At 46.4% G+C, this 25,989-nt stretch overlaps 1 protein-coding gene and 1 long non-coding RNA gene across 2 annotated transcripts; one reads left to right on the top strand and one right to left on the bottom strand.

Moving 5' to 3' along the window:
* Positions 1–502: 502 nt before the first annotated feature.
* On the top strand, positions 503–1,771 carry LOC146295148 (uncharacterized). The gene is made up of 2 exons (XR_014753292.1): positions 503–764; positions 910–1,771. It is a non-coding gene; the product is annotated as an uncharacterized LOC146295148 (long non-coding RNA).
* A 2,688-nt stretch (positions 1,772–4,459) lies between these two features.
* mylipa (myosin regulatory light chain interacting protein a) lies at positions 4,460–20,887 on the bottom strand. The gene is made up of 7 exons (XM_084696330.1): positions 20,683–20,887; positions 19,462–19,652; positions 10,370–10,555; positions 8,244–8,441; positions 7,754–7,918; positions 6,080–6,557; positions 4,460–4,783 (listed from the first exon to the last, which is right to left on the bottom strand). The coding sequence occupies exons 1-7, from the start codon at positions 20,767–20,769 to the stop codon at positions 4,595–4,597; spliced, it is 1,494 nt and encodes a 497-aa protein (XP_084552456.1). The 5' UTR covers positions 20,770–20,887; the 3' UTR covers positions 4,460–4,594.
* Positions 20,888–25,989: the final 5,102 nt, after the last annotated feature.

Below are 25,989 nucleotides of genomic sequence, written 5' to 3'. Positions count from 1 at the left end.
AAGATTAGAGACACACCAGTCTGCTGGGATTGAGCTGGTCATGATGGAACATGGATAAGATAACATGTTAACTACTGTAGTCTCCTGATACAGTACTGTACATCTGTACTCTGTGAAACCTGTGTCAGCATGTCCTGCATGCACACCTGTGTATGTTCCATGTGTGTTCGTGCATCTGGGCCTGTTCCCTGTGTTTGTCACCCTGGGCAGGTCAATGTGTGTGTGGTCAGTGTTTTCTGTTCAACTCAACAAATGTTCTGCTGTGAACGCCGTATGTGCAATTGCATCTTTGCATCAGAAGCTAATGTAAACTTGAGCCCAGTGGGCAAGTTTAGGAAAGAAACAATTCATGGAATTTGGGTTCAAATTGTTTAAAAAGGGGAAAGCACTTTACAAGGACTTCAAGAGTCTAGGAGAAAAGCCATATTGTAGTCATGGTTTGAATTCCCCCCATAAAGAACATTTTGTACCCACAGACTTTTTTTCCCCCTGACAGCAAGACTGCATAAATCAGTAGCTCGTCAAGCTCAGCCCCCTAAAAACGTGTCGCTGACACATGATGTCATCAAGAGGGGGCCGGTGTTTATTAAAAACCGTTGGACACCAGGCTACCTGCCTGTCGGGGCAAGGAGAAGGAGTGGAGAGATATCAGTGCTGGCCAAGCAAGAGGCAGCTCACCACAGCAGGAGCAACAGTAAACGCAGACTTCAGTCATGTTGCTGTGCTGATACAAGTTAGACTCATGAACATGAGTGCAGTCAGAGGTATCGTGGCACTAGTTAAGCTGTTTGTATAATCCAGAGAGGATAAGTGTTTGATTGAACATGGTCTGGCGTGGTTTAGACGTGTTGACGTCATACTGTTGTTGTTGTTGTTGTTCTTATACGCGTTTCATCCTTGCTGTTTAAGGTAAGGGTGTTCCAGGTTGTTTGAATCCAGGCACGCACCTCCATGGAGGTGACTGATGCTGAGAAGGGAGCCCTCCCGGTCTGTTGCTCTCCTCTCTCCGGGCTTTGAGGCTCCATCAGTCAGACGGTGGTGCACGACACGGCTGACGTGTGTTATCCTGAGGTTCGAGGACTTCTCCAAATCCTTCCAGGAGTAGTGTCAGAAGTTTCTGTGAGCCAGCCAGGAACCTGATGTTGACAACGTTTTTTTTATCAACTCTTGCACAGATTTGGAAGACTGGGAGACCACTCTGGTTTTGATTTCTGGCATGATGAGCAATTATTGAAGGCACTAAAAATGATTTTTTGCTTCGGTGTCAGAAAAAAAGAAGAAGAAATCAATCAGTTGATAGGGACCATTTGTCTGTTTGTTAACTATAAGCACAAGAGGACACCATCTTGCTTCATCATCTAAGCTCCTCTGTTTATTAAATGGCAATTGATATAGGTGTACAAATTGTGAATTCTTTGCAGAACAGCAGTATGGATTTTAAAGTAATGAATGCTTTACAGGCTAAGGGTTAGTGTTAGGGTTAGTTTAGGAATGAAATGCTATAGATCACAGTCAATGCCACGAACTTAAGTCTAAAGTGTTGTCTTACCTAAGAAAAATGAGAATTGGCTGGGTCTACCATACACCTGACAGAAGTTGGCTAGCTCATTTGCTCTCTCTTCCTCTTTGACCTTGAAACATGAGGAAGTCCAGGATCCAGATCTCTTCCTGGAGTGACTGGTTGTGCTGTTCCAGTGCATGTGGCCACCCCAGAGGCACATTCTGTTCAGCGTATGGAGCTTAAAAAAATAAAAACATGTTCCTGTTCAAATACTTTTGGATTTCATGATGTAGTGAAATGATTGTTTGAAATTCATTCAGCTTTCTTGGCCAAACATTTCCTTGTGGTGTAGATTTTACAGTCAGACAGAGTCGGACAGAGAGAGAGGAGGATGAGAGTTCTTTTTCTCCTGTTATTCACTCTGTTGTGTTGCTGCCTACACCCTCATTTATCATGAAGTACAAATGGTTGACCCTTACACAACTCACGGATTTCATAGTGCTCCGTTAGGATTTATGGAACAATAAACCGATGCTGTCTTCATGCCATTTCTATAAAACTAGATTATGACGAAGCCATGTGGCCTTCTTTCTTAGTGTTTTTTTCTGATGGAATATTTAGTATTACATTCCATATTCATGCAGTCTAGAACAGGATTTGCAATGGATTACTTGTCTTCCATACTTATTTGCAAATCCTATTACATTTAAGATAGTTTTTTGCCTTTCATACAACTAATCAGTATGGGCTTGTGACCATATGACCAACAGCGATGGCCAAACAGAGCAGAAACACTAGATGAGTTGGCCTACTTCAAGGTTTATCGCTACGCATGTTTCTGTGTCACTGAGTATTCCCCGAGGCTGAACATTAACACACACACACACACACGCAAAGCAAAACTAATTGCAAAGGCAATGAGTGCTATTGATCACCAAGTCCTTCCTCCAACTCTGATAAATTAAACAATACATTCGCCTTCCTTACCGCTTGGGCACATGCAGTAATTTTGCCTTTGGACGATTGTAAAAAGGATGTGGTACTAAATAGAATAAACCTAGCTGCGAAGACAAAACAGATGTGAATGTTTTGTGTTCCTGTGAGTCAAAGCGATGCGGGAAGTGAGCTATGATGCCTTCTGTTACTTCATAACCCCCCCCCTTCAAGTTTTCATCACTGTCTCAGGGGGTTATTTAAAAGTATTGATGATGCCTGGATGTTGTATAAGTGTGTGTAGCCTGGATGTTGTATAAGTGTGTGTAAGGGAGGGAGGGCTGACAAGAAAACAAATCGATTCTTTCCACTGGTTGTGGGTTTCACTCCCATCTATTTCCCCGACTTCATTATCACAGCCAAACCAAGCATGTCTTTTATAATCAATACAGACAAAAAAACCTATCCACTTGTGTACTATAACCTGGGTAATTTTTAGACACGGAAAGATTTAGCAATAGCGAATAACCCATTCATCGGCGTTTGCTTGTATTTTGAAATGGAATATCTCCCTGGAAGGACATGGTCAGAGCAAGAAAAACAATCCTGAAAACTACAATACAAGTTAGGTTCCGGTTAAAAAAAAAAACTTTATTAATACTTTTTTTTCTCTTGTTCAAAGCAAATATAAAAGAAGATCAAATGAGTTATTTCTACATTTTACAGGAGCATAGTTTTGCTTCAGAAAACAGAAACAAAATGTGAAAAAAATCCTTTCCCCTGCAGAACTGGGCAGAGCTGCATCAGAATCAATAGATTTTTTTTCCTCTTATTCCTCTTCTTCATTTTTGAAACAAAGTGTGCAAAGAAAGAATATAGATCAAACACACACACGGTGTTGCTACATTAAGGCAAACCCCTATAGATAATACACTTGGGAAACTTCCTTGGTAAAGTGACAGTGTAGTTAAAGATTTAACACAAAACAAATGAGAAAAAAAGAAAGCTTTCCATAAGCAGCCAATATTGCACAGACTAGTACCCTTTAAAATCAAATCTTGTCAAGAGCCCACTAGTCAACAATGGAGAACACAGGAGACACCTGGAGGATCAGGGGAAGCACTTGCCACTGGCTCTACAGTACGATCGTTTCTTACTTAAATAATCTTGAATGGCTGTAGCAAGTACAAAAAGAAAAGGAGCCTCTTTTTCGTTTTCCGTTTCCTGTTTCTTGTTGGTATAAAACGTGAACGGTAGGTTAGGAGTTGCGTCCAGGTTATTTCTCACAGCCTGCTGGGATTGGGGTGTAGACAGAAATGGCGTAATGGTGGCGTTACCAAACACTGTTCCCCTCCACCTAAACAACATACTGTGCTTTTCACAAACAAAAAAAGGATTATGCATATGCACTTCATAACACGATAATCTCAAAAAAATTGAAGTTTTGAAAAGATTGAACTTTTAAAATGCATAAATAACTACAAACAAACACAACTCAAAGATGATGTACGTTTGTCTACTATTCTCCTAAAACACAGAATTTTTACCGTAAATGTACACAGGCTGAAGGCAATAAGCCCAAGAGATATTATTTACTTTCAACGGATATGGAGAAAAACGCACACTAAACACAAATGAGAGCACAATAAAAAAAATAATAATGGAGGAACCAATAGCTCCTGCTGCTTATCAGGTCAACTGATGCATTAAATTATTAAGAAATTCACAAATCTGGAGAAAAAAAAAGAAGCTAAAATTAGGTGGCAATCCTCATTGGTTTAAAACATAACTTTGCAGTGGAGTGGCATTTATGTCCAGAGTGGCAAGTCAAGAGAAAATGATATATCAAAAAGGTATGAGCCAATCAAAGAAAATGGACAATGTTCCTTATCATTCTGTGGAATCAAGCAAGGTATAACACACAAAACCGACCAAGTTTGCTACCAGTCAATAACATTGGTCAAGGCAGTGGTTGAAGGAGTGGTTCAGGGATGGTGTTCAAGGCAGGAGGGTTGACGTGTGGTAGATGGGGTTATCGCAGAACTGGGAGCTGCATCAGGTCGTGAATGATCCGGTTTGGGGAGTCGTTTGAGCAAAGTCTGGGTCTCCTTGTTCAGAAGCCGGTTTTGGGAGCTGCCCACCTGATGGGTGTGACGAGGGTTAGTTGTGGTAGAGCTTCTGCTCGTGGGTGTTGTAGTCCTTGGTGGAGCAGGTGTGGGAGGACATGCCTCGGTGTATGGGCTGGGGGCTGCAGCTGTTGTCGTTGCTGGTCAGGTTGAGGAGGCTGGTGCAGGTGGGCAGGTACACGTGCTGGACGTGTTCCACCTCCGATCGGCACACCGGACACAACTGTGGGAGAGGGAAGAGAACCAAACGTTTAAGAACTTTCTCAAAACGCAAAACATTCCACTGCGTTTGACTTTGACCGAGATCTCTCCTGAAAGGACATCATCATCCAACAGCATTCTGGGCCCGATATCTTGGAAGGCTCCAAAAAGGCACAAAAAAAGCTTTGTTGTGAGCTCAGCTGCGTCACAGGAGGAAATCCAAACACTTCAAAAGGTTGCATTGAAGCATCTGAAGAGCTGTTTGAAATCCCCCCAAAATGTGGTTCACATATTATCCTGTAACCCCTATGCCTAGCCCTGCTCTTTGCCTACCACATGACAGTCCATGTGTCGGCCTTTAAAACACATTACATAAAAGCGTGAACCACAAGGCAGAGGAGCCAGCCAAATACAATCACAGCCCAGGCAGAATATGCAGCACTGAAAGCTGTGAAATTGACTTTCGCATTTCATTTCAAAGAAATCTGTATGCTCTTTGGCTCCGTTTTCATTGTACATAAAAAGCGTGTGTTCAAGGATTGCTGGTTTATGTGCAAAAGGGGTTCTGAGGGGCCAAGTTGTTAAAGGTCTATTTTGCCTATTAAACATCCTTAGAATCCCTCACCAACACTTGTGTGGCTCCAAAAAGATATCATTATACAGCGAATCTCCTCTAATCCTCAAATGAATGTCTGTTGCCCTCATGAACAGCCTCAGTGAGGGGCTGTAGCCTAGCTGTCTCCTGCAGCCAGCCTTTGGGTGTTACCAACATGGTTTTGAGGAAGTGGGCAACAAATGTGTAAATGCAGGCCTATTTATATCACCAAATATGTATTTATATTAAAAAAAATTGAACCAAGTTTGAAAACTAATTGTGAGCAAAAGGATCTGAGAGCTTGACTTTGGTGCAAGTTTGTTCAACTTCCCGTGCCATGTTATTCAGCGCAACTCAGCACGTAAATGAATGACTTCTGGCTGTTCTGTTTCTGTTTGTTGTTGCTGGTGTGAGTCAGGGTTCCTCAATCTTTTCCCTGCAGTTTAATTAAAGGAGGAGATTTCCTGCGCTGCTTTAATCCACAAACTAATTCACCCTCTGGTCCTCCGCATTTAGGCAGAGAGAGCAGAGAGCATGGTGTGTGTGCGTGTGTGCGTGGGGGGGTATTAATTACTTCATCTGACAGTGCTAGCACATCCTGGATGTGTGTCGCTGTTCGAAATGCAAGTTCAACGTGACGTGAACAAAACCCCGATTTCGGTGTTCCTAAGCTTTTCTACCCGGCGCCAAACGGCACCGAGATACGACGGCGGTCCCCCTCACCTGAAGCTGGCTGGCACAGCTCTGGCAGCACACCATGTGACCACAGGGGCAGAAGGCAGCGTCGATCTCCTCCGCGCAGCACAGCATGCACAGCAGCGCCTCCCGCAGCTTCTGCAAGCGCTCCTGCAGGGCCCGACTGCGCTCGCAGTGCCCGCAGTCCAGCGCCTCCTCTTCCTCCTCGTCGTCGTCCTCCTCCTCCTCTCCTCCTCCCCCTCCCCCTCCCCGGTGGCTGTGGTGGCGGAGCGGGGAGCGGGAGGTGGGGGTGCGCTGGCCGCCGGCGGCCCGCGTCACCAGGTCCACGAGGCCGGCGTTGTAGAGCGCCCGGCGGGCGTAGTCGTACACCTCCTTGGAGGTCCGGCGGATGTCGAAGACGTACTTCTTGCCCAGGTTGATGTTCTCATTGAGGAAGAGCGAGGCCAGGTGGCCCTTGAAGTCCCGGCTGTACTGCATCATCACGGCGCTCGTCACCGTGTCGCACCTGGAGGGGGGGGGGAGAGAAACGAGGAAGCGATTAACGCGGCGTTACTGCTGTGTCGTGCTCTGGGTTCGTGTAACACTCAAACAGAAAGGCAGGTGAATACAAGTGATGCATTAGTTTGAAAGAGTGATCGGCATGCTGTGCATTTCATACAACGGGCTCGCTCGAAATTATTTGGGGACCTTTTCTAGTGCATTCTAATAGATTTCTGAGTGTGCCAAGTCTGACTGTACACATGGACCTACACAGGCTGAGAAAAGTGGGTACTTAGTTATCCCTGTGGGGAAATTGCAGCATAACAGCAGGCAAAAGATGAGTCTAGAACGATGTCTAGACTCGGGAGAGCAAATAGTCACTTCCAAACTAATCGAGGATAGCATTTGTTCTCCGTCTGTCCAATATAATAATTACAAAAGATACAATTTCATAGCCCAGCATTTTGAGAGGGGGAAAATCCCCATGGCAAATTGCCAACCTGGCCATTTCCCTGGAGAGAAGGCATGAAGGTTCTGTTCATTAATATCAACCAAGACACGGTCTGAAACGGTGCATGCTTTACATTCAGTGTGCACCAAGGACAAGGAGCAGATGCTTAATGAGTGTGCTGACTAAATAGGGTACCAAATCTGTACCGTGGTCCACTCCTAGTCAATGTGTATGGGACTGACTGAGGGAGCATATTCAGAGAGAACTCAATGTGAACTAGAGCGGAACGGGTCTTTAGAAAAGAGGTGCGTTTCAGGACCTTCCTGGAACAGTTTCCCGTAAGGCCTTGTTGTGGTGAAACGGCTTGAGCCTTTTTATTTATTCTAAGGGCAGCACCGTTTGTTATGCTAATGCTAACAAGCCAAGTTAAGCAGTGGCTGTTAGGCCATTTTCGAGGCGGATGCTACCCAGAGTCTTTTAGTTCTGTTGCATCTGAAACTTGTTTGGCCAAGGCACTTATCAATAGGATGATCCACACAAAGCCATGACACTTGATATGGAAATCAAACCCAAAAATAACCTTTTGCAGATGACCAAGACATAAGTGTGGTCTCAAATTGTCATTAGCACCAAGGTTAGATAATAATAATAATAATAATAATAATAATAGTTTGACATTTTACAGCAACCCAAAACGAAAATACTGAAACTCCCTCCTAACTATTTAGTGCACGTTTGTACATAATGTGTTAACTGTCGCCTCCACTCACCTATAGAACGCATGCGTCTCGGTGATGGCTCTGTAAAGTCCACTGGCGGCCCGGTTGCTGATCAGCTTGAACAGCAGCACCACGCTGTCGCTGGTCTCCTTGGTCACAGTCAGGTAGACGCTCTTCCCCGACTGGGTGGCTATTTGGATGATGGGATAGCTAATTCTGGAAGGGTGAAGAGAGATTGGCGTTAGGGAAGCGATTTGTGCGTCGCAAATATTTGTTTGGACTAGAATTTGGGGTTAACCAAAGTGTAATTCTGGATGAATGCTTTAAACTGCGAGTTCATGAATATCCTTAATGCTTAATATATCCGTAATGCTTAATAATACATAAAGACGGAAAGCGCTTAGAATGCTAGCTTTGGAACTTTATATATAATACATTATTTGGCACTTATACTGCATGTCACCCCACAAAAAAATCCATATTGATAGAAACGGCGTCATCCCCCCGGTTTGCCCGCCCGCCCGCCCGCCCACCCTCCTACCTGTTGACGAGGCTGAAGTCCTCCTTGCAGACGGCGATGCCGTCAGGCCCCACCCCGATGGCCAGCCGCTGGCCCTCGGCGTCCCGCGCCCAGTGCCACTCCACGCCGTAGTGCTCCAGCAGGGACACCAGCTGCAGCGCCTGGTACTCCACGGAGCCGCTGCTCAGGCCCTCCAGAGCCTTGTGCCTGGAGATGATGCTGCAGAGGGGGAAGCACACAAGAAAGGGTGGGGGGGGGGGTGAATATATGTATTTATTGATATTACAAAAACAAACAACAGCCACGATTGCTCTCGTTTTGCGAGTACACGTGTACGAGCGGTGGTTGAGCGGTGGTTGTGAATCTGTGCGTTCGCAGCGATGAGCAGAAAGGAGCAGGGCGCGCTGTGCAGGAGGAAGCCCACAGCTGTTTACGTCCAGCAGCCCAGTAACGTGTTTACGTCCCGCAGCCCAGTAACATGATCCCTGGGAAACGAACACGTCCGCCCACAGGCCAAGTCGAGCGCGAGGATCCTGAGCACAGCGTGTTTGGGGTGGAGGTAGAGAAGGGATCTATGGTGCGTGTGTGTGGTTAAAGGCCTGCAGAACGTGAGGTATGGGGGGGGGGCAGTTCAGGTGCCTGCTGCATGTCAAGATGCTCACCGCCATGGGAGTAAATCAGCACATTGTAGGGTCATTAATATCTGAGGGGTCTCATAAAAGGGATATGTGGGAGAGATTAGTGGATGAGAGAATGTGTGGAGCAATAGATTCCTGACATGACGGTCACGTACGAGACAAAACAGCAGGAATAAGTGTATGAATGACAAACAGGCCGGAGGTTTGGGGGTAATAGATCATGAACCACAATCAAGAAGAGGGGGCTATTGTAGTTCAGCTAATAAACGAATGAGGGCGTTTATTTAGACTTCATTGACTCACATCACCGTTACTTTGCTTGAGGCAAGACATGCGTGCTTCCGCACGGAGAGCTACCTCCCATGTGACCAACCACAAACCCAGGCCTGGTTTAGCTTGGCCTCATCCCAACCTGCAGCTGTTCTCACCAAAGCCACTGGCTTCAACACAACAGTGGTCCCTGTAGATAGCCTTGCTACCCTAGTACGAGCAACATTGTGTGCAAGTCATACTGACCTAAAGGCCCCTTTTAGGACAGTTTGACCATTTCCAATTGACTTTAGAGATATACATTTTCTTCAAACCCTCATTTTCTACCCAGAGCACTTCCAACCAGTTGGAGTATGCTGGGATGGCCACCTGACCGTAATCTTGTGAGACAGCCGTCTTAGTGACTCCCAAACCAAAGTTAGCTAGTGATAGACGGTGGTACACAGATGGTTCATCCAATCACCAGCCAAGTATTTTGTTCACCTGTCCTTTTCCAAACAGTTTCCAATGGATGTGTAATGAGGAGTCGGGTTAACCTGACCTAGCCCTGTCTGGGGAAACGTCCCTCAAGGTGTTCCTTCAACGCTCAAACAGGTCTGGTTCAGAGTTCAGAAAAACAACTGCAAGGTTCACGGAAGGGAGTTGCGTTTCTGCGGAACAGGGAACATTGCAAGCATGTGTTGTCTTGTTTCTATCCCACACATTCAATGTTTGAGTCTTGGTTTCGCTTTTCACAGTTTCAGCTACAAATGTTTTATTTTTTTTTTTGCCAAACATGATCAATGTTTAACTGCCCAGACAGATGAAAGTCTAGTCGTAAAAATAGTCAGACCAGAACAAAGTGCATGGCCTTCATCTAAGATTAGGGGTTTCCGTTTCCCTTCGATTTGAATTGGCAGGCAAGGGGAATTAAACAAAACATATTTGACGTTTGCTGACTAGCAGATGATTAACCAACCATACGCTTTATAATAGAAAAACAACCAGAATATGTACAAGTGTATAATCGCCCAATTCAATAACAGAACTATGGTCCTTGACCACGTCAAGGCCGGACAGCATTCAGTCTTCATATGAAGGAAAAGCATTACATCATATTGGAATTGGTCTTAAAACTAGTTGAACCTACATTTACAACCCCTGTCAGTTAACCACGTCAGAGTGGTAAAGACCAGACGTGCGTATATTGCCTGCCTGTCGACCCGCCCTCCCCCTCGACCCTAAATGTAAACAGGCTACCTGTTGACGCTGGCAGGACTGGGATCCTCCCCACACAGCTCGGAGTACCAGTACTTGGCCGTGTTTTGGTTGTAGTCCCCGAACTCTGCTTGTGCCAAGAGGGAGCTCAGCTCCTCGGCCTGCTCCCTGCCCATCCGCAGGTGCCCGCTGTGGAGGTCCTCCTTGACGTGCATGAAGAACACGTGCCTGGGGAGGGGGAGGGGCACAGAGAAGGGGTGTCAATTCAACATAGGAAGTGATGAAGTGGCAGTTTGAGAAGGCCATCTGCGAAAGAACAGTGTTCCTGTTTGGACACGCGTGACAGTTTGAAGAGAGCACACGCACACACACACAGGTTAGATTACACAACAAGCAGGTGTGTGTGTGTGTGCTGTCTGCATTTCACTCTCCTTGCAAACGCATAAAAGCTTTCCCTTTTTCCTTCTCCTTTTTTGTGGTACACCATCGATGGTTTAAAAAAAAAAAAAAGAAAAAAAATGTATACACAAAGGAGGAACTGAAAGTGAGCTTGAGGGTTGAAAGGCAGTGTGTGACGTAGTTGGACTTGTACCTGAGTGACTCAGGAACCTGTACACTGCAGCTAACTCTTATCATCGTGGCAGAGAACAGCATCGAGGTGTGTATGTGTGTTTCTGCATCTACACAGGCTCCTTATTCATGACCCCAGAGGTGTGCTGCCAAGCGATAAGCCCATGGTGGGGCAACACAGCCAGTCTGGGAATGATAAAAGTACTTCAGCCACCTCGCGGACCTTGACTATCTCCCTGAATAGCTGCCAGATGGTCCAGTTTGACTGAAATGAGACAAGCCAAGGCAGAAATGGCTAAATCGACACTGCCATCTTGTTCTGCTTCTTTTGGGGACACCACAATGCCCATATTGTTATTGCAACAAACTATTGTTTTGGGGCCCAAATTGAAGGTGGAGGGTGTGCGTTTGTTGAAAGGGTGTTTTAGAGCAGGCAATGATGGGAAAACGGATTATAAAACAAAAGCCCCCCAAATTTTTAAAGAAACAAAAAAAACAAAACAAACAAAGACATTGTTTTGCTTTGCTTTCTGGTTAGCCAAAAGACAACAAACAAATACTTCTGAAATAATATACACGGGCATTCCCTTCTCATAATTCATCATTAGGTTTACACTTTCCCCAACTGGTACCGAGCAACTACATTTTATTGATGAACAATGGGTTATTTCTCAGTAACTTGGGCGATGATGCATTCATTCTAAATCATCTTGCCATAAAGCCAATTATACATTTGCCAGCTGTTACCCATTAGGCAGACACCAATTAAGTCTGGTCCTACAGTTAAAGATACAGTGGTGTTTTAAGATCTTCCCAGAATCTGTTTTTGTAGTGTTATACTGGGGCATTTAGCGTTAGCATTGGAGCTGTGGGTGACTTTCACCAAGAATGTAGCATGTTGTTAGAAACGATAGCCACGAGTAGGACACAGACGATAGGCCGAGGCCTTCTTCTACCTGCAGTGTGGCAGAACAGTTAACACGACGACAACCCTGGCGTAGCCCCACAGAACCACCTACTGTAAGTCAACTAGCAGAAACCGGTTTGACGCATCTCTTCCACAACAACATTCCCGACCATGCCTCAAACTCCCTGCCCACCCTCTTCCCTCGCTCCGTGTCTTCCCCCTTCACCACGTCCAATCCTGTTCTCAGCTGGCAGACACTGGACGGGACACGACAGCGGTCAAATCCCGAGGGAAAACATTCCTCAGGCTTTGTCCGTGGCAAACAAGTGAGCAAGGTCCACAGAGGCAGAACCCGAGCACAGAAGTCTAGGGCCCAGGCACAACAAACACACTTTGATTTAGAGGAGTTAAAACATCCTCCAGCCTTGCCCAGATCAACACTGCTGTCTGAACAGCCAGCACACACACACACACACACACACACACACACACACACACACACACACACACACACACACACACACACACACACACACACACACACACACACACACACACACACACACACACACACACACACACACACACACACACACACACACACAGTGATCTATTGTGTTATGGCCCAGCAGGTAGCATGTGATTCAGGCTGCTACCTGCATGTAAAAAACAGACCACACCTGTCTAGCAGGTTACTACAAGTCACTTAGCAAACAGAGGTTACTGCCGGTCAGAGTGGAGCTTACCTTTCTTAGCTGGGTGAGAGTAGAGGTTACCATTGGTCAAGGTGCAATGGTAGAGGTTATTATAGGTCACGGGGCAAGGGAAATAAGAGGTTTAAACATACATATTATTTTTCTATAGAACCAAGAAAATACTTGAGATGGAAGGTTTTTGGTCCGAACTCTAAGTCATGGAATAACATACATTACCATAAACTAATAACAAACCTTTTCCCCCCCCTAACTACAGGTCACAATCCCTTTATTCTCTGTGTTCATGTCAGTTACAGGCAAATATCACCTTCTGAGGCTAATCTTACAGTCCAGAAGCTGTTGACATTTTAAAAGAAACCACCTCTCTTTGCAGGGCCCTCGCAAAATCCGGTACTATACTCTAGCATAAAGCAGCTTATGTGCAAGGTAATAACTGGAGCAGACCATGTTGGGTCGTGTTTTTAAATCCATGAAACTCAATAACAATGGAAAGTGAAACGCTTGGATGAAGGCTCCAAATCCCATGAGGCAATTTAGACAAGCCCAAAATAACATTTATTTCTGAGGAACATCATCACCTTTGGTCTTGTACAACCACCAATGGAAAGAGGAAATGTTGTTTAACGCATCTTTAAAAAAAGTAAACAAACCCAAATAGCTGTCCCTATTGATACACATAACATGTGACAGCGAGGTAGGCTGACTCAGAGCTAACGGGATCCTAAAGGGAGGCCGGTGGTCTGGTGACTGGCTGCTTCTGCAGCACCTGTCAGACCCCATCGCAACCTCCGTGAGGTCATGCCATTTCTGGAAATGTCTCTCTTCCCATGTGGCTTTGCTCCCTTTCCAGTGAACTGAGGTGTTTTGACAGCGTGCAGGGCAGCGTCCCTCCACCAGAGTCCTTGTGAGATCTGGGATGGCAGGGGAACCAACTGGGAAGGAATGACGTCCAGGAAAACAACGGAAAGGAACCGTTTAAAAAAACAGGCATGGAAGATTCAAATGGCTGCTCGCAGGCAGACAGCAGGCATGGGGGGGGGGGGGGGGGGGGGCATGTGATGTGTAACCACACCCGACTGGTGGAAGTTCTGGATGGTGAATTAGCCAGACAGGCGGGCAGGGAGCAACCACCATGGTGCTGGGACAGGTGGTTCCTGACCTGTGCCCAGGGGGGGGAGGTGGGGTGGTGATGTTGGGGCGTGTGAGCCAGGCTGACTGGCCGGCGTGTCAGACAGTGACTAGAGCAGACAGGGTCAGGAGACCCGCCGCTGGCTCTGTGGGGGGCAACGCCAGACGCCATCAGGCTCAAGGCCAAGGGGGCCCCCCTCACCCCCCAAACATGCATACAGCCTCCTAGCTAACCACTGCTCTCTCTCTTTCTCTCTCTCTACACACACTTACACTATTGGCAAAACCAACCAGATGCACATCCCATCCCGAAGGAGGGGGTGGGCGAGACACAGATGGGCAAAACACCAGGAGGTCCCAACACAGACACAGACACACACACACACACACACACAGTATCTAAAAGATAGGCCCTTCTCTCCTCATGCAGATGAATGAATAAGCCCCAGAAGGCTAATTACAGCTGTCTTGGTTGTGGGAGAGAAAGGAATTGTGAGTCGACAAATGCCTCTAGACTACTGGACTGGATGGTAACTTTACTAGGCGCGCGCGTGTGTGTGTGTGTGTGTGGTGGATTCACAGAGGATCAGGAAGATGGGGTGTCATCTGTTGTTGCACAGGAATGTGAAACACTCGATGCATGTTATCATCCACTTTCCATCATTTTTTTTTTTTTTTTTTTTTACTTGGCATGTACAAAAAAGCATAAAAGACAATTCTCAAAAAACCTACTCAACTGTATCAAAAAGCATATTTAAAATGCAGGTTCCAAGGAACCGTTATGGAACTTTTTAGTTAGTGTTGAAGGTTTTTTTGTTTTGTTTTTGCCTCATCACACCCACAATTAGAAGCACAGACACTTGGTGGTTGAACCACAGTGCAAGAGGCCTCGACAGAATAATATCCCCTATCAACTGAAACCAGAAACCTCTGCCTAGCGACAGCAACGCCCTGGGCCAATCACGAGTCTCTGAGACAGGCTCTCTGAACAATGTGGTTGGTGAGTTAGTCAAATAACATGGCTGAAAGCCGTTTGGGTGGAAGGGGCGGGAGCTTGGGAGGGTTTACTCCCGGTCAGTGAACTCTAGTAAACTCAGGCCGTAACAAGCCTTTCACCTGGGCCTCCAATTCCAATTGCTCTCCGAAACAAAGCCAAGTGTTAAATCAAGCTGTTTTCCAACGCATGGAAAGAGCAATAAAAAAAAACCCTGAGACAACTGTAAATAAAGATGATTGCTTTGTCCCGCTCCAAAGGGATTCAACGAGTGCCGTGTTTCACCAACAAAGGAGTCGTTTGTTTGCTAGGCGCTGGGCTGCTGGGTGCAGAGCTTGGTGCTGGCTGGTGAATGGTAATGAAAGCCCAGAGCCCAGGCACCTTGAGCAACACTAACACTGTACCCTGGTAGCCTGCCAGTCCTGCCCTCATTCCTGGGTGGTAAAAATGAGGCTACTTTAGGGCACATAGCTGAATAGACTCGACATGTCAGAGAGTGGGAAAGTGGAAAATAGTTTCCTACCTCACTGAGGTAGTTCTTGGGAGACATTCAGGCGGCACTGAATGTGTGAAGAGGGGTGCCAGTTCTTTCTTCCGGTCACTTTGTGTTGGAGACTACTCGTAGAAGACCGTAAAAGGTCTAGACATGTTTGTGAATGAACACTGAGGTAAAAGCACACTCAAAACTCGTCACCGGCACTTTCATCCCAAATGGAAGTTTCAGAATGCCCTTCGTAGAGACCAACTGAAACGGGCATCTCCCATTTCCTACAGAGCAGCCAAGGACATAAGGTTGTGGGTGGCAGGTGGGCCTACTGATGGTGACCTCGATACATTCCCTAAACCAGACTGTTTGTGAGGGCATCCAGTCGGGAAGGCCATGCATCGACTTGCCATGGCAGCTTAGGAGGTACTTAACGCAACTAAACCTCGCTAGCCTATCAGTGGGGGCCTGCTAGTTTTTTAATGTACGATGGTGGCCAGGTTAATCTAGGACTATATATCAGAAACAAGTTCTGTGATAAGGTCTAGAAGCATACATTTCCCATAACCAGTGGTAAAAAGGACTCCTGTACTGGCCCAGTCAATCTAAAAAGTAATCCATAAACAAGTCCACTCTTCCACGCAGAAATGCCATCAACGTTGTGCTAATGGCTTTGGCCTGATTAGAATGCTAAACAGAAATGTTAACATAGGAAAACAAGCAGGTAAACATTAACGCGTACCAACACTAAGCCGTGCCACTAACTGAACTCCAGGGGCAGTGGTGTGCAACGAACCAGATAACACAGAGGGGGCCCGGATGCTCGTCCAATCAACGAGGCCAGCCTCTGAACCTCCACCTTGTGATTGGCCGTCGAATTAGTGAAGACCCAAGTCCTTCATCCATGGATCAGCTTAGCCTAGCCTTTTGCTACACCACTTTTAACTTCCCCAACCGTCCTAAAGAGTAACATCTCTAGCTGGCTCGTCTGCAGCATCTGGCATATGTATGTGTGTGCGCGTGTGTGTGTGTGAGAGAGAGAGAGACGGGGATGAGAGAGAGACAGAAGAGAGACAGCACCCAGGGAGAGATGGTAGGGATCTTGCTGCAGATGGATTAAGCGAAGCCGTTTGATGTAGGCAGGACAGTAACCGAATTGGATGGAATTGAGCCTCTTTCACACTAGAGGGGGTATTTATAGAGCTTTTAAGTCAATGATTGTGGGTGTGCTCGCCGATGCTTGCGTGTTAAAACGCGTGCATGTGAGCGTGCATTCTTGGGGACTGTGAAAAATCGCTGGCAGCCCCAAAAGGGATCACTGGATTTCCTAAGAGTGACTGCACATTCACCCCCCCCATACAGTTAACCAGAGCACATGGCCTTCCTCTGTTGCACACATACACACTTCTCCTGGCAAAGTGAAATGCCAGCAGCCATAAAGAGAAGTATATGAACACAAAAAAAGCACTGCGAGTGAACTGTTCAGGGTGTGAGAACAGAGAGGACAGGTGCAACGCCAGCCTTTCTACGCCCTGCACACTGCTGCTTATATAAGCAGCTTTTTTGAATATGTGTGGGGTGTGTGTGTGTGCACAGTCCATAAGTTACGTAACGTGCCCTGCCAGAGGATGAGCTAACAGGAGGCCTACCCCTAAACTGGGCATGTGACACAGTCCTCTGTGTGTGTGTGTGTGTGTGTGCGCATGCCTTCTAAAACAGGTAAAAGACATTTCACCCGTTTTCTTTACTAACACACCTGTGAGAGCATATTGGCTTCCCAGGAACCGAAAGAGGGTGTTAAAGGTGTGTTTATGGGTGTCTGTTCCGTTTTGGCTTGTGTGTGTGCGAGAACGTGTTTGGGGAGCAGGGGTGGCTGTAATTTAGACAGGGCCCTTGAGCCAGAGCTATAGAGACCTCGCGCAACACTCAAGTGTACGACTCGGACACCATATATAGCTACGCGCATGCAGCGAGGAGGAAAAAGTCCCCAGAAAACGCCGCCACTTAGAAACGCCACAGGAATGTGAAAAGTCAAATGGTCAACATGTATGGACGGTGCATGCATAGCAGTGAGTTTTGCTGCTGAAGTCACAGTGCGGTTATGTGTGACACATGGAGAGAGGGCATGTCTCTGTTTCGGAGAGACTGTGTGTCTGACAGCTCAGAGAGCGACGATTGCTGTGGGAGTGACTCAAGCCAGGCCATGATAACTGAACTAGGGCAAAGGTAACAGACAAAAAGGGGCGAGGGAATGTTGACCCTGGCAGGCTCCCGTAGCGCTGTTCGCTGTTCGCCCCGGCCAGAGTGGAGCTGCTGAACAAAGCCCTTGTTTACCACTTTCTGAACACGGCCTTTCAGACACACTCACGAATACCAACCCTCACACAGAGAGAGAGAGAGCGAGAAAGAGAAGAGAGGGCGAGCAAGGCAGATGACACACACGCACATAGGCCATTTACAGGAAGAGGAGCAAAAGTTCCCCTCGAGGCTGAGATGGAGTCAAATGAGTAATACAAACATGTGAATATCAGGTCTTGGTCCAGAATGCAAAAGAAGGCCTAGTTCTTGAACACTGGCGTTCAGTGGGAACTATTTGTACCTTGAGAATCCATGCGAGAAAGCTTGACCTTCACGCCGTCGCCGCTCGTACGTTTTGGAGAGCACACATACGGGCTAGGGCGTGCGCATTTGTTTTGTCCAAAAGCCATGTGTCTGCTCACTAGGCTCGTTTCCCTTGCTTCTTGACCAGCAGCCAGGGAGCGGCGGAGGTTTTAGTTTAAGTGATTACATCTGGCCCAAAGGATGGACGCACACAGGCCCAAAAGAAAACGCGACGGGTGTCACCGCGCGTGGGATTTCTAATTACCAACACACACGCCCCCCCCCTTCCCGACCCAGCGCGGCTATCTCGGCTCCTCGGCGACCCCAGTGACCCCCCCGCTCCCTCCCGACCACCATCTGTTGACGAACCCCCTAATCTGACAAAGGTCAGCTGCAGGGTGACCGCTATACTCTCGCTCCTCCTAAGAAGCTTTCTGTACTTTCCTGCCGTCGCTCTCCCCCCTTTCCTCTCTGGCTTACATCAGAGACAGTAGAGAGAGAGGGAGAGAAAATGTAGCCTACTGGTAGTAAGTTGGGGGGGGGGGGCAGGAGGAGAACAGAATGACGGGGAAGGAGAAGAGAACAAAGAGGGGGAGGGTGTGAAATGAGAAAGGAGAGCAGGAGGGAGTAGCATATGGTTTAGTCTGACAGCCCTCTTAGGCAAAGAAGCAGAAAAGAGAGAGCCAGAGAGAGAGAGCCAGAGAGAGAGAGCCAGAGAGAGAGCCAGAGAGCCAGAGAGAGAGAGAATGTGTGTTTGGAGGGCAGGCAATAGAATCCTAGCCAAAGTGGGATAGATCTCAGTTTAATGAACAATTTTGGTTGGCATGCCAGGACAGTAGAGGAGGTAAACCCCTCCACCCTAACTCTGGGAAAAAACACCATGACATCTTTTACCCCCCCCCACCCCCCCCCCCCCCCCACCCCCGTAGGACAGTCTGTCAGAGACACCAACTATTTATAAAACTTCAAAAGGAGGAGGCGGCCGGGAGCAGCTACCGTCGGGATCGACTGTGTCAGGACTTGTTTGACTAGCAAACCTCCAAAGAGTAATGAGGCTCAAGCCATTACTAAACGCAATTATTATTATTATTTTTTTTTTTTCAAGATTTAGTTCTTTGGTTCTTTGGTTGTGAGGCTACAAAACCTATTGGTGAGTGGTTTTAACTATCTGTGCCGTAGGTCTGAGGGCGGCCCAGACCAGTAGCTCAAAGGGAAGCGGGGTCGGGAGGGGGTGGGTGGGTGGGCAGTATAGTGGGACAGCGCTTTAGGGACAGAGGCTCCCCGGGGACACCAAAGCCCTGAAGCCACCCAGATCACATTTCCTGCTTGCCTGCCCCAGCGCATGTCAGATTCACAATGACCTATAGTAACCCTGGCTCAGAGCTGAGCAGGGTTACTATAGGGCATTCCCTTGTACGGGGGAGGGGGGAAACCTCAAATAAGGGAACTTCACAGGATGTACTGTACTATGCTATGCTCGAAGCTCTCGCGTCGGTTTTTGTTTCAGCGCCTTCTTGCAGAAAGTCAAAGAGAAATCATCAACAGCCGACAATTGAGAAAGGCGGCGAATATAACGTGTAACATACATTTTTTATAGAGAACGTGCCCCAGATTCTCAGTTCTTCCCTGAGTGTAGTTTTTCCAGGGCAAGATGACAATAAGAGGCCCTTTCCAAACTACTGTGCTGGTGAAATATGCATGGTTATGCCAGTACACTGTGTATACTGTACATACCTTGTCTGTTCCTGAAGAATGAGATGGGGCTCCACAAAGAATTTGACACGCAGCCTCAGTCGACATGGAGTCTGGCTGTCCATCTGCTGGCATATACGGTTCCTCAGGTTCAGCCACAAGTTCTCCCCTTTGCTTCCAGAAAACTGCAGGCCAAAGTAGTCCACCTCAATTATCCCCAACTTTCTGCATACCTTCACAAGAGAAAACACAAGACGTGAGGGAAGTGACCATAAACACCAAAGACCATATTGAAGTTCATTTTGGCTAGCTTTTCTTTAATAGCATTTAAGGGAGTGGGAAGGGGTTCGTCAGTCTTAATTACTTTAAAGCTCTTTATATCTCTAAAGAATCACACTAATGAAACCACATACTTTGGTATCAAAGTACCATCGGGTGAAAACAACCGTACAATTAACCGTAAAAAAAAAAAAAAAAAAAAAAAAAAACATCAACAGCGCAACCCGCGCGCCCAGAGCCTTGGTCGTTGTGTAATTTCAAGTGCATGTCCAGACCAGGTGGGTGGGGAATAACAAATTCAACTTTACTATAAAGACGTGCATCTCTGGCTGTGCATACAACAATGTCAGGTTTACTTGAATTCCAACTGTAACAGGCCCCACTGGATCATATCTTAAGTCTTAACTGCATGGGAACATTTGCTATGGTCTGTCATAACACGTCTCCATGCAACGCAAATATCGACCTTAAGAAGTTTAACAATGTTGCAATGTTCAACTGTTGCTTGATTGTGATGGATTGGATTGTAAAGCCATAACAATTTCCGAATGAGACATTTTTCTTTGATGCTATGGTTGATGCACTATAGCAACCTTGAAGTAGCCATCTGCATTTGCAACGAGGTAAGCAACAAGGAACTGTAATGCAGTTCACACAATACACATTTGCAGTAACTTTGTTTCGCAGAAACCTGAACAACGCAGTCCACACTCATTCACAGGATACCAACCAAGTACTTTGTTTCGCAAAATGTATCATAACAATCCCATTACTGACACTAGTTGCTCACTGCAAAAAAACTACCTGGGCAAACAATGTAACTAGTTTATAAACTGTCTTCTCTTAAAGAATCAATAGTTTCTGATGTCAATACTGTTGGTCAGCTTAACAATAATAACAAACGATACATAAACTGTCTTCTCTTAATAACGACAACACGGAAACAAAAAAGACAACATGATGAGTCGCCTAACTCTGACTTACCTTATTCAGACAATCTTCACCGTTCGCTTTCGCATCAACTTCTACTTCCATTACCACCGAATCCGGACGCGTAACGTGGCAAAGCATTTTGGCTGTCTTTTGTTTTATCTTTGGTCTACCACTCAAACAAAATAACTACCTTGTTGTTCTTCTTGCAAAACCCTACATCAAGCCTTCGTCTACTTTCCTAGCCCCTCACTTCGTATGGCAAATGCCGTCCAGCTGCAGTCTATATCAATGAATTGCTATGCAAAGCACTGCCTCCTACGAGGCGACCAATGACAATGCGTTTAGCATATTAGTAGCGACGAGTCTGCCAACCAAAAGTCCTGTCATATCTGAACACATCCCCCTCGTGGCAACAACTCATCAATGAGCGTTGCGCCCTCCGCCGGTTGAATTGTGTACTTGAATGGACCACAATTTGCCTGCTTGAAAGGGATAAAAGCGAAGGATCTGGCAACCTGTCTCCTATGGGGCATGGAGTTTACCGAGGAGGATATGTGAATAATTGATGGAGACAGATCGGAAATAGTAGCGATGGATTGGGTACACAATCCTGGGGTTTGTTTCTGCGCAGGCTTTAAAAAGCATCTACATTTTTCATGTCAAGGCTCCATTGTTCACTGCCCATAAACTACAGTTATTCAATGTAACGTACTACTGTGTATCTACTTGTATCCCTATGAGTGCATAATTTGTTATTCAAAGACAAACAAACAAGGTGGAAGCTTCTTTTTTCCCCATTACGTTTCACTACACATTCCATGTAGCTTGAGAGGCGAGAGAATTGCTAGTATTCTCTGAGTAGCCTATTTGGTATTTTGACTCAATTTCTTTGATTGAAGCTGTGGGCTGTCCATATACCTCAATAAATGGTACCTGCCAGGAAGTGATTTTCTGCAGGGTTTGTGATCCAAGACTCCAATCACAATCTTGAATGCATGTGCCACTACCGTACAGCTCTTGACGAAGATGGTGATGGACAGATTCTTCATTGCCTGCTTCAGGTGATTTTTAAGCTGATTTTTAAGAACATAATTGGAGTCTGTCATACTTGAAGCCTTGAGATTAAAGTTCAAACACTTGAATGTGTGGTTGGCTTTTTCAACATCAAATTGCTGTAATTTGCACAGAAGGAGAAATTGGCTGTGTCAGTTTGGTACAAGGTCTCCAAATATTACTACCATTACCAACCACCCATTTTCAAGCAAAGATATCACACACAGTTAAACACACACATTCTCCTAACCTGAAGTTCCCCTAACCTGAAGTCTAAACCTAACCCTAACTTCTAACCCAAACCCCCGAACTATCCCTAATCCGGACCCTCAATGTAACAAACTCGAACTCTAACACCCCTTGTTTTACTATTCTTGAGGGGACATATTTGCAGGGAAAAAGATTCCTGAAAGTACTACCTCCGGAGCAGGAACTTAAACGTTCCTGCTTTTTGGTCACCAGATCTCAATTTGGTTCCTGGTTCCTTGGGAAGGATACAGTTCCCACTTCCGGGGTTCTGAAGTGGAGACGTGACTATACTGTTGAAGTGCCAGATGAGAGGTTAGCAGGGAGGTAGTCTGCCTCTTCTGTCCCCTGCCTGCCCGCCCATCCTATTGGCATTGGTGTGTGCCATCCTGACGTTACCCCAGAGTGACTCATCCCTGACTCAGGGCCAATTTGAAAACCACTTCTCTTTGACTTCACGCCATTACATTTGGAATCAATACATTTTGAACACAGTCAGTCACATTAAGTATTTGAATAACCCCAAATTCTCCAGGTCCAGGGCATGTCTGCATTGTGCTAGACTCACTCTGGCCTTCTCCTCTCACACCTCCTGCTGTTATCTGACACACACACACACACGTACACACACACACACAAATGTGCATTCTTACACCCACACTCATACTCACACACAGGCCTTTAACTGAGGAAGGTGTGAGGAGAGCTTTGACTGGAAGGGGGACTGCAGCTGGTGTCTGGTGTGCCCTCTGTCCACATGTGACCTTGAGCAGTGATATGAGTGGATAAACAGGAAGTGTAGCTGGAGCAGTGTGACCATACTGACTCAGTGATAAACAGGTGGAGAGGAAGCTAGGTAGTGAACTACTGCTCACAGTCTCTCAGGGACCAAGATTACTCTCTCTATCTCTCTATCTCTCTCTCTGTCTGTCTGTCACATGCACACTGACACACAAACATTTTGCCACCCACGCAAACAACACACCCAGGCACAAGCACGCAATTAGCCACACAAACACATGCAGACACACACCTGTCCAATGACACACACACACAGAGCGCATAAGCCTCCACAAACTTCTGATCACACACGCTGCTGTCAAAGTTCAAAGTATTTTGTTTATCATTGTCACAAAAACAACGAGACAGTAGAGGCAACAACAGACAGCTAAAAAACTGAAGGTGCTGTGGACATGAACTGCCACAGCTAATTAATAATAAATAACAATTAATAAACAGATAAATATCCCTAAGTAAAAAATAATGTTTTAAGAGTGCAGTCCATAGGGGCGGGTGGGACGTGGGTGATTTGGGGTAAGCTGTTGAGAAGCCTTATTGCACAGGGATAGAAGCTCTTTGCCATTCTGGAGGTGCGTGCTTTTGTTGATCTGAACCTTTCCCCCAGCGGGAGTAACGGGAACAGAGAATGGGCAGAGTGGGAACGGTCTGTGAGGATGCGATTTGAACGCTGCAGGCATCGGGAGAAGGAGATGGAATAGATGTCGGGCAGCTCTGCCCCGACGATCCTTCCGCTGTTTTAATCAGCCTCTGATGGCTGCCTGCTCCGCCTTTGTGCAGCTGGAGAACCATACGTTCAGGCAGTATGTCAGCACACTCTGCTCAGTAGTCTCTGCAGGAGGTTTTCTTTCCTCGACTTCCGGAGGTAGAAGAGGCGTTGCTGGGTTTCCCCCAAGACGGAAGCTGTATTGGTGTCCCAGGACAGCTCCTCCGTCAGCGTTAGACCCTGAAACTTCAAAGAGGTGACTCGCTCAACACCGTTAATGTGGAGTGGGATATGGTGATTGTGCTGGCCAGACTTGCGGAAGTCAATGATCATCTCTTTTGTTTTCTTTAAATTGAGACTAAGGTTGTGCTCAGAACACTGCCAGGTTTCCCACTTGTGGCCTGCTGGCAGACTCATGGTGGTTGCAGATGAGGCCAAGCACTGTTGTGTCATCTGCAAATTTGAAGATGTAGTTGGAAGGGCAGCAGGGAGTACAGTCAGGGGTTTAGAGAGTGTGGGCAAGATGACATCAACAGCATCAGTTATTTAAAACAACTTCCAAAAGGACTTTACCTAGACTCTCCATTCAGCTCACCCCGAGGCATTGCAGTTGTGTACACTATTGTTAAATTTACAATAGAGTACTAAGTTTTAAGCTATACAATAGTTCACTTAATACCCCCCCAGAAATTGAAATACTGCTCTGGAATGTATTCTTTAGGTTTTAATTCAACAATGTTTTTGCACATTCTTGAATATGTCAATTTTCAATACTGTAAACTGCAGGGCTTCAGTTTCACTAAATACTGTGATGGTGGACAGGCTCAGGAAACGGATTCTGCATGTTTCTTTTCACCATTTTTGTTTCTCTGTATGTGAGCGTGGATGTCGGTGCATGCCTGTCAAATGTGCGTGTGCATTGTTCTCGATTTGTGTACGTTGGTGTACACGCGTGTTTTCCGCATGTGGCTTTGAATGTGTATGCGTGCATGAGTTACCCTTACACTAGCGATACAGCTTGCATGCAAAACATGACTCATCACCTTTCAGTTTGAGGGAGTGTGTGGGGGGGGGGGGGGGGGGGAGGGAGGCGGGGCTCATAGTGACATCACCCGATGTGACATCACTCTTGCTCTGAGGCGAAGACGGGAATAGAACTCCAGCCTCATGCGCTCCGTGACATCACACACCCACCCCACCCCACCCTCCATGTCCTTTGCTTGCTGTGTCACTTGTCCAGTGATTATGTCATTAAGGACCAGGCCATGCTGGCAGGCTGATGTTATTTATCTCCGGTAAGATTCCACAGTTGATTCATTGAGTCTCTCAGACTGAACAGAGGCAGTAGTGGTAGCCTGATCAAGGTTCTTCCAGACTATGAAGAAAGCCAAGAGCTTCGGCAGTGCCTTCTGCTTTGGAGACAAACAGTTCGCAGATTTAAAACGTGCCAGGGATTTCAGTGGACTAGCTACTAAAGACAGGGTAGAGTTGGATTTAGAGGCAGAGTGTGCACGCTTAGCGGAGAAAGATCTAGAAGCTACGGGAAACCGCCAAACATCTGGGTTGGGCAGGTTCCGATCCAAGGAAATGTGGGCGTCTCTTTCCAGCTGTCTGTCGTTCCGTTGGCCTCCCTGCCTGTCACTCAACGGATATGCATGCACCAGGGAAAGGAGGCTCGCATATAAAGAGGACCTATCAGATGCAACGCAGTGCCCAGACAGTCTGGACTTGTCCAATGGGAGCACTGCGGACACACCCTCCAGTGTTGATGGACAGATGGATAGTGCCCCAGGATTGGCAGACAGACATGAAGAGGACCACCCCCTTGGTACTCTCCCTAACCCAGGGTCCCCCCTCTTTCACCCCAGCTTTCTGGGGCCAGAGCCAGACGTTGGGTCTGAGGAAAGAGAAACTGTGCTTCGGGTGGAGCTTGTGGTTGTGGGAGGGGTCAATGGTGACATGTGCTACAGGGCGGAGTGGGAGATGTTGGAGGGGGAGAGGCGGTTGGCACAGGGGGTGTGGATCTCAGGGAGACTGAGACACTTAGGGATGGACCAATAAGGTTTGAGTTGTGTGTGGCTGTCCTGAAAATACAATTTTGTTTCCTCTTTTCTGAATTAAATTGCTGGAATTAAAGATTTAGACAGCCATTTTTGTTCAAATTATATTACTGATGTGATTCTTGTTCTTCTGCAGATACAAGTATTTTGCTTCTTGAGGAGAAGCCTGGAAATATCACAATAAGAGTGACTCATAGTGCTTGAAATTCTCAATATAAATATATTTTTCAGCTCAAGTTGTTTACGGAAAAAGAGTAAGGACAGGTGAGGAAGGTGAGAAGTGGGACGTGCCTCATTCAAGAAGCCCTTCACTGGACAATAAAAGCATCATTTTTCGAACATACCCTACAGCGAAGGACAGAAAGATAATTAGTGTGTTTGCATTCTCAGAAAATAGGGGAAATAAAAACCTGATGCAGCTTTTAGATGTGCTTGAAAAAGTTGAAAAGAATGTAGCTTTCCAATGCAAGCTTCAAACTGGAGTTGAAGGAAAAA

This window comes from Hypomesus nipponensis, chromosome 4 (genome assembly GCF_054491055.1).
Source record: "Hypomesus nipponensis isolate SF chromosome 4, ASM5449105v1, whole genome shotgun sequence".
NCBI classification, from domain to species: domain Eukaryota; kingdom Metazoa; phylum Chordata; class Actinopteri; order Osmeriformes; family Osmeridae; genus Hypomesus; species Hypomesus nipponensis.
The sequence above is the reverse complement of the archived record's forward strand: the minus strand, read 5'-3'. Positions and strand labels throughout refer to the sequence as shown.